Genomic DNA, 13033 nt, shown 5'->3' on the forward strand with positions numbered 1-13033 from the left:
AAACGACTAGCTGGGACCAGGGTGGTGGTGGTGGTGGAAAACGCACAACTTCCAAGTGCTAAACACCTGCGAGTAGCTGCGGTACTCCCCACCTTCCCTTTGACGTCCGGGCCACCACTACAAGAATGGGGAAGCCACAAGAAAGAAATGAGGGGAAACTGAAGCTTTACGGGCAGCAGAATCAAGCCGCTGTCAACGTCCTGTCAAGCGGAGTCTCGCTGGCGCTTTTATCCTTCGCCTCAAATAATAATTAAAACAAACAAAAATGACCCTTTTCCCCCACCCACCCCCCAAAAACAGCGGGCGAAAATCTAAGCGGCTAAGCCTTTATTGCCCCCTTTTTGTGGCATAAATCAGATTGCATGGCTTTTAATCCGCCCCCTCCCTCCTCCTCCTCCTCCTCCTCCTCCTGCTCTTTTTTCCCCTCCCACAATATTTGATCAGTCACCTGATCCATGTTTCCTTCTGCTCCCCACACCCCACCCCCCAATCCCTTCACAAGCCTGCATAGTTGAAAGGAGGGAAGCTGTTCAGAGAATAAACGTCTCGTTTCTTTCTTTTTCTCGCCCCCCCCCAAAGAATAAAAAAAATCCTGCGCGACTGTAGTAAAGGAAGGGAGAGGAGGGGGAGGGAGGGAGGGAGGGAGGGAGGGAGGGAGAGAGGAGAGAGAGAGAGAGAGAGAGAGAGAGAGAGAGAGAGAGAGAGAGAGAGAGGCAGCTGCTTGCTTTAAGCCAATGAAAGGGGAGGTGTGTTGATACAAATGGGGGGGGGAGTAAAAACGGATTGTGTGTGTGTGTGTGTAAGGGAGAGGTGGGGGGAGAGAAATCAAACGAGGAGCGGAAAAGTTGCCTCTGTTCGTTCCTTCCTTCCTTCCTTCCTTCCTTCCTTCCTTCCTTCCTTCCTTCCCCCTTTCTCCCTCTTCCCCCAGTATTTCTCTGCGTCTGTCGCGATTTCTCCAGCCGCCGCCTGGCCAGCTCGCCAGCCCCCTGAAATATGATAATCAGAACAGCTGCTTCTGTGTTCCCTCCGGCCAATCAGGAGACGGCAGATTTGACGTCCCGCGGCCGACGTCGGCCAATGACGAGCGAGCTGAGTTGGAGCAGAGAAGTTTGAGTAAGAGATAAGGAAGAGGCTCGTGGTCGAGGCGCGCGGAGTTTCCACGCACTGGGCAGCGCCTCCGACAGCGCTCCCTGTCTCTCTCTCTCTCTCTCGCTTGCCTGGACCCCGGGGGCGGTTTTCTCTCGGACGGAGCCGTTTTCACCGTAGGAAGAAGGGGCGACCCGGTCATCCATCCATCATCCATCCATCCTCCCTGAGGCCGATTCCCAGCGCGGCGGCGGCGGAACGAGCAAGCATCCTTGCCGTCCCTTTGACAGCATCTTCTCCCTTCCTCCACGGGGCAAAAAGCAGAGCCGCCGCTTTATTCGTTTTATTTCTTCTTCTTCTTTTCCATCGTCTCGGGGAAAGTTCCTGGGCAGCCGTGCACCATTTCACTGTGGGACCCTATACCCTTCGGTAGAGATGGGCGATATGGGCGACCCACCGAAAAGTAAGAAAGCGACGGGGCGACGGGGCTTCGGGTCGGTTTTAAAAGCTGTTTCCTTCGCGATCGCGAAAGTTAGGAGCCAAAGCGAAGCGCTTCGAGTGGGAAAGCAGGGACAGCCTGGCGCCTTGTTGGCGATCCCTTCGCCTTGGGCGTCATGCTGGAGGGCTTCCACCCCCCACCCCAGTGGGACTTGGGGTACCCAGAAAAAAAAAACTGCCGTTTCGAAAGTCGGGGATATAAAAACGAGGGAGCGTGAAAACCGGATCGTGTGGGGGAAGAGGACTCCTTATTTTGACTGTGCTGAAAAATCGGTGGAAGATCAATGGGAATCCCCCTTTCCCCTTCGATGCGCAGAGGGATCTGGCTGCCTTGCCTGAGGTGGTGGTGGTGGAGGGGAGCGAAAGGGTCCCGTGTCAGAGGCCCGTCGCAGCCTCGCCAATGACTTTGAGCAAACTGGCGGCCGGGGCTTCAATCTTTCGGGTGCCTTAAAACCCCGAAGAATCCAAATTTTGTCTCTCTGACAATGAGAGATTTTTTTTCCTCTCCGCCACCAAATTTGATTCGGGACGAGTTCCGGGGACTGCGGTCCCACCACAGCTGGGAACTATACAATGCCTTGCACACCGGCTGAATCCAGTCTCTGGCCAAAGGGAGGAGAAAATTGGGGAGGGGAAAAAAAGTGAAACCCACAAATCAAAGATTTCGGGCTGGGATAGTCTGCTCCCTAGACATGTAAAAAAGCCTATTACCCTGGCTTCTGTGTTTCCGACCCACTCATCGCCTTCCCCCACCCCCAATTCCAAATTATGGTTGTGTGGATGGCTTGAAAAGCGTGGAAAATGCTCACACTTCTCTCCCTCCCTTCCCCCTCTCCGCAAATCTACTTTTAACTTTGCGTTGCGCCTTCTCCCACAGCCAGGGAAGCCTTTGATGGAGAAACACACACACACACACACACACACACACGTTCTCCTGAAACGCCGTTCTCTCTCTTGCATCCACCCCTCCCCCTTCCTCTCCTTTTTTTTTTCTTCCCCTCGGTCTCTCTCTCGCCCCCTTCCGCCGCCTCCTTGCCCGAAAATGCAACGCGGCACAACAACCGCCGGGGCAAGCAGGGCGCGTTTTCCCTAAAGAGCAGCTCGCCAAAGGCTCAGACGGCGGGGTTGACGGGGACTTAATAAAACGCGTTTATCTCAGTGGGGGAGTGAGAGAGAGAGAGAGCGCGCTTCGTCAATTATGATGTCTCTTCTCCTCCTTTGCCTTTCAGAAAAGCGGCTGATTTCCTTGTGCGTCGGTTGCGGCAATCAAATCCACGACCAGTATATTCTGCGGGTTTCCCCGGATTTGGAATGGCACGCGGCGTGTTTGAAGTGCGCGGAGTGTAACCAGTACTTGGACGAGACTTGTACGTGCTTTGTAAGAGATGGGAAAACCTACTGTAAGCGAGACTATATCAGGTAAGGAGTCTCTCTTTCAGGCCCCTTGTCTCTTCCCCTCCCCCTCCGCCACCGCGCTGGGAGATATGGCGACTGTAGATCCGGGAGGGGGGGGCGGAAAGAGGGGAGGACGTCCGCACTTGGTTCGCTTCCAACCGAACGGTTGAGATTCTTCTGATTTTACAGGCGAACCTTGCAGTCTTACGGGGGAACGTGTTTCTTAGGGCAAAGCAACTTCTATTTTATCCCTTCAGAAGCCTGGAAAAATCTATTAAGAAAGGTACACACAGGCTCAAACTCTCTCTCTCTCTCTCTCTCTCTCTCTCTCTCTCTCTCCCTCCCTCCCTCCCTCCCTCCCTCCCTCCCTCCTCTCTCTCTCTCTCTCTCTCTCTCCCTCCCTCCCTCCCTCCCTCCCTCTCTCTCTCTTCCTCCCTCTCTCCCTCCCTCCCTCTCTCTCTCTCACACACACACACAGACACACATACACGAGAAGTCTGAGGCATAAGGATTTCCTGTGGTTAGAAGGGGGCATAGTAAACAGCGAGGGTCGAGGAAATTAAAGAGATGCAGATAATTGTAGTGATGGGTTTTTATATATCTTAGGTGAGGGCTGTTGCATAAAATGTCCCCCTTTAAAAAAAAAAGCTCTCTACGAACAGGCCGGTTTGGAAGTAAATGTCTCCATACACCCGAGTAAATATCTTCGGGGGTTTTAGGGGATCAGTAAGGCGCTGTTTGAAGGCGCCCTCCTTCTGAAGTCTGGCCTCTGTGTGTATTTACTTCCTGGGTAAGCGAGGAAGGACTTGCGGCCGGCTGCTTTTTGCCGTAGTCGGGATTAATTTCTTGACTTTAAATGGATGAAGGTGGGAAATTAAATTTATTTATCCCACCTCACAACCTCAAAAGAAAAAAATAATGATACCCCTCCTAGGTAGAACAAGCCGAACGAAAGTCTCCTAGAATTGTTTACTTCCCGATTATTATTATTATTATTATTATTATTATTATTATTATTATTATTATTATTATTATTTCAAAAATGGCCACTAAATTGGCTGGAAAGGTTAATAGGAACCTCTCTGCAGGGCATTCAGAGGAGAGATACTGACACTCGGGGAGTCTCTGGCCCAAAAGCTTCATTAAAAAAAAAAAGAGAGATCCAAAGCACCAAATAAATATCTGGAGAATTTGGGTTTGATCGGAAGGGGGAGGGAAAGATTGTCTCCCGGCTCTTCTTTTTCCACTGTTCTGCTGAGGTCTAGTTTGAAGCTTGTGTGATATTTTAGGGGGGCAGCTGCAATTTGTTGTCATTCAGGTGAATCCAGCCCCTCCCTTGAACTCTAGCTAATTAAGTGTATAAATTGAAATGAGGTGGGAGGGAGGGGGAGGGAAGGGGAAAAGGGTTCTCTTTGCGCGGTAACGGGGCAGGGTTCCCCCCCCCCTATTTTTCAGGGAAGTGTGTTAAGGAAAGGAAAATAACCACCCCTTTGGTAGCCATTCTAGCCAGGCCCCTTCGCCTCTTAGAAAATAAACCACCGATACGGAGCAAGGGTTTCCCTCCCCACCTTACAAACCAGCCCCTAAGCCATTTGGAAGAAAGGTAGAAGACAACTATAAAATAAAAGAATTGATCATTAATACTAGCAATGGTAATTAAATAAAGTCCGCTCTATGCTGGGAAAAAAACAAATTGCTTCGAAGGGGTGGGGGGAGAGAACCCACACAAAGACTTTGTAGGTAGGTCTACTCGGGAGCCAGACTTTTCAGTAGGATTTACTCTCAGGTAAGCGTGTGGGTAGGATTACAGGCCTTAATCTTTTTAAATATTAACCCTTCGGGAGCTCCGGGACCGCCTTCTCCTTTCTTATCTTATCTGTCTTGATGAATTGGAGAGAGGAGATCAAATTGCCCCCTCAGCTGTTAGCGAACAATCGCTACATTTAGATAATGGAAGCAGCTTCCTTCCTACCCCTGAAAATCTGGGAGCTGATTTAAAAAAGAAAAAGAAAATTCCTGCTATTCTGGCCACCGCTCGACCTGACAGCTAAACCGACAATTTTTTTTTTTTTTTAAAGAGAGAAAGGAAAGAAGCTTTTATTTCTTATTTCGGGGATTTTTTTTCGGTGATCGCGGGGGCAGGGTGAGGGTGAGGGGGGGGGGGCTGGGATGAGGAGACGCGAAGCTACTGTGTACCCTTGGTTGGGTTTGATCTTCGAGGAGGGGGGGCAAAGGTTGGCGACTTGAGGCGGGCTTGCGCCGAGGACACAATCCAGACGGCGAGGGGGCTGCTTAAGGTTCCCTAACCAGGAATGGCAGCAGGAGGAGGAGGTGGTGACGGTGGCGTTTTAAAACGGCGCTCAGTCTTGGTGTGTGCGTATTTTTTTTTTCTTTTTCGGTAGCAACTTTTCGTTGGATCCTAACTCTTCTCTCGAGTTCCTTTTGGATTCCCCTACCCTCTCCACCCCACCCTCCGCCGAAAAAACCCAACTCGATTTACGATTTGGAGCGCAATTCTGAAAGGTGAAGACTGAGGTCGCAGACGGGAATCCCCCTCCCCATATTCGCCCTAAGAAAGGCCGCTAGAGAACGAGATCCAGTTTCCTTGCCTGCCTGCCTGCCGTGGTTCCCGAAAGGCGGCTAAACCCCAGAGCTTCGGGCTTCCCTTCTTCGGGAAGGCCACGGCTGCTTAATGCGTTTTCAGAATCCAGAGCTTTACGAACCTGGGGATTAAAATCCGGGGCTGGGCAACGGGAACAAATAATTTACGCAACAGGCGCGGTAGCTCCCAGCTATCAGTTTGTCCCCTCGCTAGGTTTATAGAGCAGGTTGACTCGGAAGTAAATGTCACTGGCGCCTTCGGTACGACTGTCCTAGTCCCTTTTGCTTAGGACTGCAGCATTCGGCCTCGCTCTTTTGCAAATCTCTTTATTTGAAAAGCAAACGTCCAGCTTTATCTTTCCAGCTCAGGCAAAAACGTTATTTCGGAAATGCCTTACTCAAGTGTAAAGTCAAGTTCAAGGGGCTGGATGGAAGGCCCTTGGCTTGAGAGGCTAGTTCATGGACCTTGGAGGGTCTTGCCGGCTCCCAAGAAACGTTTTCCGACGGGGGGAGGGGGCTTTTCCCGTCTTCAATAGTTCATTTCTGGCCCAGGGCCGAAGTGAGCTCTGCCATTTCTCTCTTCGCTAAGAAAAAGCAGCCGGTAGTTTTTGGGGCTTTGTAATTATTTTATTATCCATTATTATTTTTTCTCCCCCGTTTAAGACGAGAGGATCCACAGTTTAAGATAGTATATATGATAAGGAATGGATAAATAGATAGATAGATGATAGATAGATAGATAGATAGATAGATAGATAGATAGATAGATAGATAGATAGATAGATAGATAGATAGATAGATAGATAGATAGATAATAACCGCTCCCCAGATCTACACAGAAATTATACTCAGTGGCGAGCAAGGGAGCGAAGCGGACAGAAAGTTGTCCATCCGCCTTTTAATACCATCCTAACCCCATCGCTGTGTTAAGCGGTGCTCCACAGGTTTCTGGCCTGTTCCTGCTCTAGAAGCACATATTCATATGTTATTTTGGAGGAAAGCTTGTAAGATTCGGGGAATATTTTTCTCCTCCCTTCCAGAATATAAACTTCGAATATAAGGTAGAGAAGGCTAAGCGAACTAAAAACGGTTCGTTGCCCTTACAGATAAATCGGGGAGTGTAAAAATAAAATCGTGGATTTTTCTCGCGGCCGCCATTCTCTCCTCGAAAGAACCGAATTTGGGTGGGAACCCGATTTGGGTGGGCGTCTTTGCACTCGTGTAAGCAAGCAAAGAAACCCCAGCCTTGGCGAAAAGGTAGGCCTCCCTCGCCACTCGCTTTTTGCCAATACGGAACCACGAAGCCGGAGAGACTACTGCCTCAGCGGCCGCCACAAATTAATAAACGAACTTCGGGATTTCCACGAGCAACAAACCCAACACACTGGAGAAGTTCAACTAGAGCCTTTTCGCACGAATGGCCATCTTCAGACCTGTTTTTAACCCTTTGAGTCTTAAATATCTCCAAAACAGAACCCCCAACTACCCGCCAATGGCTGCCTCCTAAATCCCGTGTCTGGCCCGCTCTATAAGAGGAATGTTTTCCACTTTGAGATTTTTAGTGCCCGGGTTTTGGTGCCCGTGCGGCGATCTTGGCGAAGATAGCGCTCAAAGGATTAATAGGTTTCTGTGCATTCTTATAAGAGAGGGTACATTAGAAGCTCCGCAGAGCTTTGCTTTAAAGTCGACCCGGCCAGAACCAGCGTTTTTTTGAGTGTTTTTAAAAAACGGGGTGAGGTTTTTTGTTTTTTGTTAAAAAAAACAGGATTTTACACTTTAATCTCCCTCGTTTTAATTGGTCTAGAATTAACCGTAGGCGATTCCCTTCCTTGCCGTTCTCTGCACCTTCGCAGGAAAATCCTAGATTCCAGAGATCTTGTAGAGCAGTTCTCCCCTATGGGGGAAAGAGAAAAATAAATTACAATCAATATATGTATATATTAGTTTTTAAAAAAAATAATAAAAAAAATGCAAATCCCCCAAAATTCATTTTCTTCCTGCCGGGCAGGCAGTGCGTCGCCGGCCGCAATGCTTTCTTCGAGGATCGAAAAGCAGCAGCTCCCAATCTGGGTTGGGGGTCCTCACTTGCCCCCCTCCATTTAAGCGGGTGAGAGAGCCAGCTGGACCGGCTCAATAGAAAAAGGTTGCTTTGGACGGGCGCCTAAAAATGCGCGGTCTGGCGGATCGGGTCAAAAATGGGGGGGGGGGGGCTTGATTTGAACCGGGGCCTGAAATGAAATAATTTTTTCCCTCTCTCCTCTCCGTCTTTCTCCTCCTCCTCCTCCTCCTCGTTCCCTTCCCTTCTCTTTTTCCCTCACCTCTCCCCGGCGGGATCCGAACCTAGGTTATACGGCATCAAGTGCGCCAAATGCAACATTGGGTTCAGCAAGAACGACTTCGTGATGCGCGCCCGCTCCAAAGTCTACCACATCGAGTGCTTTCGCTGCGTGGCCTGCAGCCGCCAGCTGATTCCCGGGGACGAGTTCGCGCTGCGGGAGGACGGCCTCTTTTGCCGAGCGGACCACGACGTGGTGGAAAGAGCCAGCCTCGGCGCCGGTGACCCCCTCAGCCCCTTGCACCCCGCCAGGCCGCTCCAGATGGCAGGTACTCTTGGGCTCTTCCGGGAGGAGCTGGGTTGGTGCTGCGCTCCTTTATACCTAATGTCTTGCCAGACCCAGCCTAACCCTTCACTGCCCGGTTCTGTACCGTATTTAGCTTCTTACAGAAAAAAAAGACCTTTCTGCAGGAGTTCAAAAAGATGGACCTCAAGGAAGCGTGGAATCCTGTAGTTGGGGGTAGCTTTCTTTACAATACAAGCAGCCTTGGGGTTTCTTCGAAAACGAAGGCATTTCATTGTGTCCTAAGCTTCCATTATTCGCTAGTCTTGATTTATCAAAGGCGTGGAATTAGAGGCATGGAATTAGAGGTGGAAGGAAAAGCATGACACTTTTCCATCCAAGAAGGGGAAAGCTACCGGTCTGGTACTCAAGAGCAAACTCCTTTGCCCTCTGAGCTTTAACTTCAGAACAAATAAATAGGATAAAACTATTTCTAAGCAGTTATAATTATAGTACAGGTATGTAAATGAAAAGACATACACTAAAAGTTTAGGGTTAGGGCACAAAGGTTTGCTTAGTTTTGGTTAGATATGTCATTAAGAAAGATGCCCTTGAAAAATGATCGAGAAGAATAAGTTCTGCTTGACTGTTGGACTCCATTCAAGTCAAGGAGATGTACAACAGAATTTTTTTACATATTTTTTGTGCCTACAAATTTAAATCATTTATATGGCCACTCACTCTTACAACAGAGACTTTGGGTGGCCTTCAAAATTAAGTGTTCGACTTCTGCTGTACTGCTTGCAGTTTTCTCGGCAAGATTTTTGGAATGTTACCCTGCTCTTAATCTTAAGACTGAGAGAGTGTGATTGGTCCAAGGTCACCCACCTGGCTTTGTGCCTAAGGTGGAACTACAATTTACAAGCTCCTGGCTTCTAGCCCAGCACCTTAACCATTACCCCAAATAGTTTTCTCCACATTAAATCCCTCTATACAGAGCAAAAGTTTCTTTCCAAATCACTTTCTTCCCTCTGTATCAAATCTCTTGGAATCCAATGAAAATTAGTGGCAAAATCCAAAATCAGGGTTAAACAAATACCGTTGTTTTATTTACATAAGCCTCAATCAAACAAATTGTCCTTCAGTTGAAAGTCTGGTTTCCATGAATACTGAACCACGAGCTTATCAAGTTTATCTTACTGCTGTCTAATATACTAGATTCATTAGACTGGACAATCATTGTCCAATAGCCATACTCTTTTTAAATCTCATCTCCCCAAGGCCTGAGTTGACGTGGTATTTGGTGTCAGGATTTTGGTGGAACCAGTAACACAATTCTAGATGTGTTTACGCAGAAAAGAACAATTCTAGATGTGTTTATGCAGAAAAGACAGGACAGGAAAGAATCTTGTGGTATCTTCCAAAACTAACATGTTTATTGCTGCATGAGCTTTTATGGATCAACTTCATCAGGAAGTTAAGTTCAGTAGGATTTATTCCCAGGAAGAGTAAATGTAGAGTTGCCGTTTAATTTGTCTTATCCCTAAGATTAGGCACTCTGCCTGACAAACCCAAACATTTGCAAATACATTTTGAACTACATTATGTTTGCATTCACATTATTATTTTTTTATTTTTTATTTTTTGCACAATTGAGGCCTATTGACGTTTGCTTAGAAAACGTTCCAGTGATTTTAAAGACTTTTATTCCCTATAGAAAAAAAATAACATAGTTTTTGTTTCAGAAGTTTCAGAACAATCAGTGGGGCTTGTGTTTTGGGGGTAACAGGTGCAGATACCAACACTAAAGTGAGTCACTGCACCTGTTGAAGTTAGTGCATAAATCCAACGTATTCAGTGTGTTTGCACACCCTTTTCTGTGAAAGTAACAGTGTCATTCTACTTGTTTACTTCAAAGTAAGTTTTACTAAATATCCATGGGATTTATTTCCACATGAATTAAGCAGCAGCCTTAACTCCCCTGTATTTAGTAGACTTTCCTTATGAGAAAATACGACTGGGATCACAATTCCTCCAGTAAGTGTACTTAGGATCCAGAGATGAAACATTGTTGATATTAAGTTAACCTGTGTGAACCTGAAGGTATTCAGGAGACACATATTTGAATTGGTAGAGTTTGCTTGTCAGAGACAGGAGGTTCAATCCATCTCACCTTGAAGTCAATACAAAACTTCAGTTGGCTGATGGGGAGCATAAGTCTGCTATAGTCCAAAGGTAAATAATGTGTTATCTTTGGGAGCTTATCAACTGATTATTAAGCTACTAGGTATATTTTAAATGGATAAACAGACATACTCTGTGTGTGTGTGTGTGTGTGTTTATGTGTGTGTGTGTGTTTATGTGTGTGTGTGTGTTTATGTGTGTGTGTGTGTTTATGTGTGTGTGTGTGTGTGTGTGTGTGTGTGTGCGCCTGCCCTTTCTCTTTGTGTGTATCTTGTGCTGTCGGGTATATGGTGTAGGTTAATCAAATACTAATTGTAGGGGAATCACAGAGACCACTATTGGTCTTATATTAGAAAACTATAGTGGCCTCTATTGGAGTACTGTACAATTTCCTTAGATGTCTGTTCAAACATTAGTTCCAGTGAGGTCAATAGGGCTTCCTAGAATAGCTGCCTGAAAAGATATATACCTATATCTATAGATATATATTTGAATAAATCTATTTCAGTATTCCCCCAATGGGGGGATAGGGGGAGACTGAGAGAATGGAGAGGGAGTCTACTCCCAGTGGGATGCTGCCAATATGTCAATCAGCCACTGATCTCTTCCAAAGATGTTTCTTTGGATGAATGAAGCATTGGGATGGGGAAAGTTGCTACAAAGAAGGAAACTCATAATATGGGGGGGGGGGACTCTTCCAGCAGCAATTTACAAGGTCAACAAGCTAATCTTTGGTAATTGCTTTCCAGAAGTTCCTGCTGCCTCTTTCCAAAGCTTTTTTTTTACAATTTGGGTAGAAATTGTAGCTGAAAGTTTTAAAGTGAGTTTAGGAAGTTGGCATTATTTTGTTTCACTTCTCTTCCACCTGTGCCTGAGCCAACTCAAGTTTCAAGAAAAAAAATACTTTCCAGCCTCTTTGTTGTCATCCTTATTTTTTATATTATTATTATACAATTGTATCACAGTGGCCAGTTGTTTTGCCGGATTTGGCATTGGTTACTAGTCGGGCCCCATCCAATTATTATTATTATTCTTATTGTTCTTATTGTTCTTATTGTTCTTAATAATAATAATAATAATAATAATAATAATAATAATAATAATAATAATAATAACTTTATTCATTAAACATGAAACTCAGCCAACTGAATATTCAAAAATTCATTACAAATACCATTGACTGATGCTAATGGTTGATACAGTTTGCTGCCAGTGTCCTAGGTATCAACCAAGCACCTTCTTAAAATATACGGTGTTCCAAGCAGGTCAGTTTTTTGCAGTTCCGCTGGTGGTGTTGCAGGAAGCTGCAATTTGTTGATGTATCTTACAACATTTTTGGACATGTTACCAAGTGCCCCAATGACAGTGGGTATCACTGTTACATGCTTTTTTTTATTATTATTATTATTATTATTATTATTATTATTATTATTATTATTATTATTATTATTATTATTATTATTATACAATTGTATCACAGCGGCCAGTTGTTTCGCCGGATTTGGCATTGGTTACTAGTCGGGCCCCACCCAGGGGCCTAGGACGTCATAACGTATTTTCGTAATATGCGTGCAGATCCAAGCAGTGCGGCTTTTTGCATTTGACTGATGGTGATTTTGTCAATTTTATTATTATTATTATTATTATTATTATTATTATTATTATTATTATTATTATTTATTTATTTATTTTAGAAGGCATTTCCCCCATAAATAAAACCCCTGAACCAACCTTTTTCCCCAGTCTGTTGGCAATGGAGAGTATTGAGTGGCCAATACAATTGCAGTCTATATCCAGAGGGCCCTAGATATCTTTTTGGGGGGGGGGGGGCGGGATTAGTAGGCAAAGAAGGTGGTTCTAGTTTTAAGGTCTTACTGTTGTTTTCCTTTCACATGCCCATGACTAACCTGGGGCATGACAACAGTGTGATGTAATCTATTCTCAGTCAGGCCCCTTTAAATGTGAAAATAGCAAGCAGCCTTAGCCCTTCATAGGCTTACTTGGAAGTAAGCCTCGCTGGTTGCAGCACAATTTCCTTCCCAATAAATGTGCGTTTAAAAGCCACAGAGTTAAGTGAGCGCCACATTTGGACTACATTTTCTTTGTTTCTATACCAGACACTCTGCTTTGAGGAATAGACAAATCTGAGAAAAGAGGTGGGTATTTGAAAGAAGAAAGAACATAGACCAGAGCTAAACCTATGATAGTTTATTTGACATCAAGTTGTTTACTGGTAGGTATGGTTGTTTTTAATCTCTTTGTAATCTAAAATTAGAAGCAAAAAAAAAAAAAATTCAAGAAAAAAAAGTTGATGGGAAGAGGTTTTATAGCTTTCTGTAGCATTTTCTGCCAAGGGAAAAGAATATCAGACTGGGAACCTTTCTTCCTCCGAGGATGATTTACTGACCAGCTGATCAGGGCAGAAGCTATTTCTGAGTAAACCGAGCATAGCAATGCAACTTGCTTTCCAATGAATAGGATTGTTCTCAAAAAATGTATTTATCTGTGTTCAGTTAGAAATGAAAGACCAGGATGTTCATGAAGGGCATATACAGGTAGTCCTCGACCTATGACCGCAATCAAGCCCCAACTTTCTGTCATTAAATGAGACATCTGTTAAATGAGTTTTGCCCCATTTCACGACCTTTCCTGCCATGGATGTTAAGTGAATCCCTGCAGTGGATCAGTTAGTAACCCGGTTGTTAAGTGAA

The 13033-nt window shown here is 45.5% G+C and overlaps 1 protein-coding gene across 4 annotated transcripts in view; it reads left to right on the forward strand.

The window, feature by feature from the left end:
* Window positions 1-1121: 1121 nt before the first annotated feature.
* The window catches only part of ISL1 (ISL LIM homeobox 1), an 80769-nt gene continuing 68857 nt past the window's right edge, over window positions 1122-13033 (forward strand). For all 4 annotated transcript variants that reach the window (XR_015696655.1, XR_015696654.1, XM_087715480.1 and 1 more), the window contains exons 1-3: window positions 1122-1549; window positions 2814-3003; window positions 7925-8184. Coding sequence is in view for 2 of the 4 variants with exons in the window: in XM_087715480.1 (XP_087571606.1) it covers window positions 1522-1549; window positions 2814-3003; window positions 7925-8184 (478 nt within the window). In the remaining 2 variants the exon portion in view is untranslated. The remainder of the gene's footprint in view (window positions 1550-2813; window positions 3004-7924; window positions 8185-13033) is intronic.

Source organism: Thamnophis sirtalis, unplaced genomic scaffold, assembly GCF_051295495.1.
Source record: "Thamnophis sirtalis isolate CommonGarterSnake01/CBP01778 unplaced genomic scaffold, rThaSir2_p1.2 scaffold_5, whole genome shotgun sequence".
Taxonomy (NCBI): domain Eukaryota; kingdom Metazoa; phylum Chordata; class Lepidosauria; order Squamata; family Natricidae; genus Thamnophis; species Thamnophis sirtalis.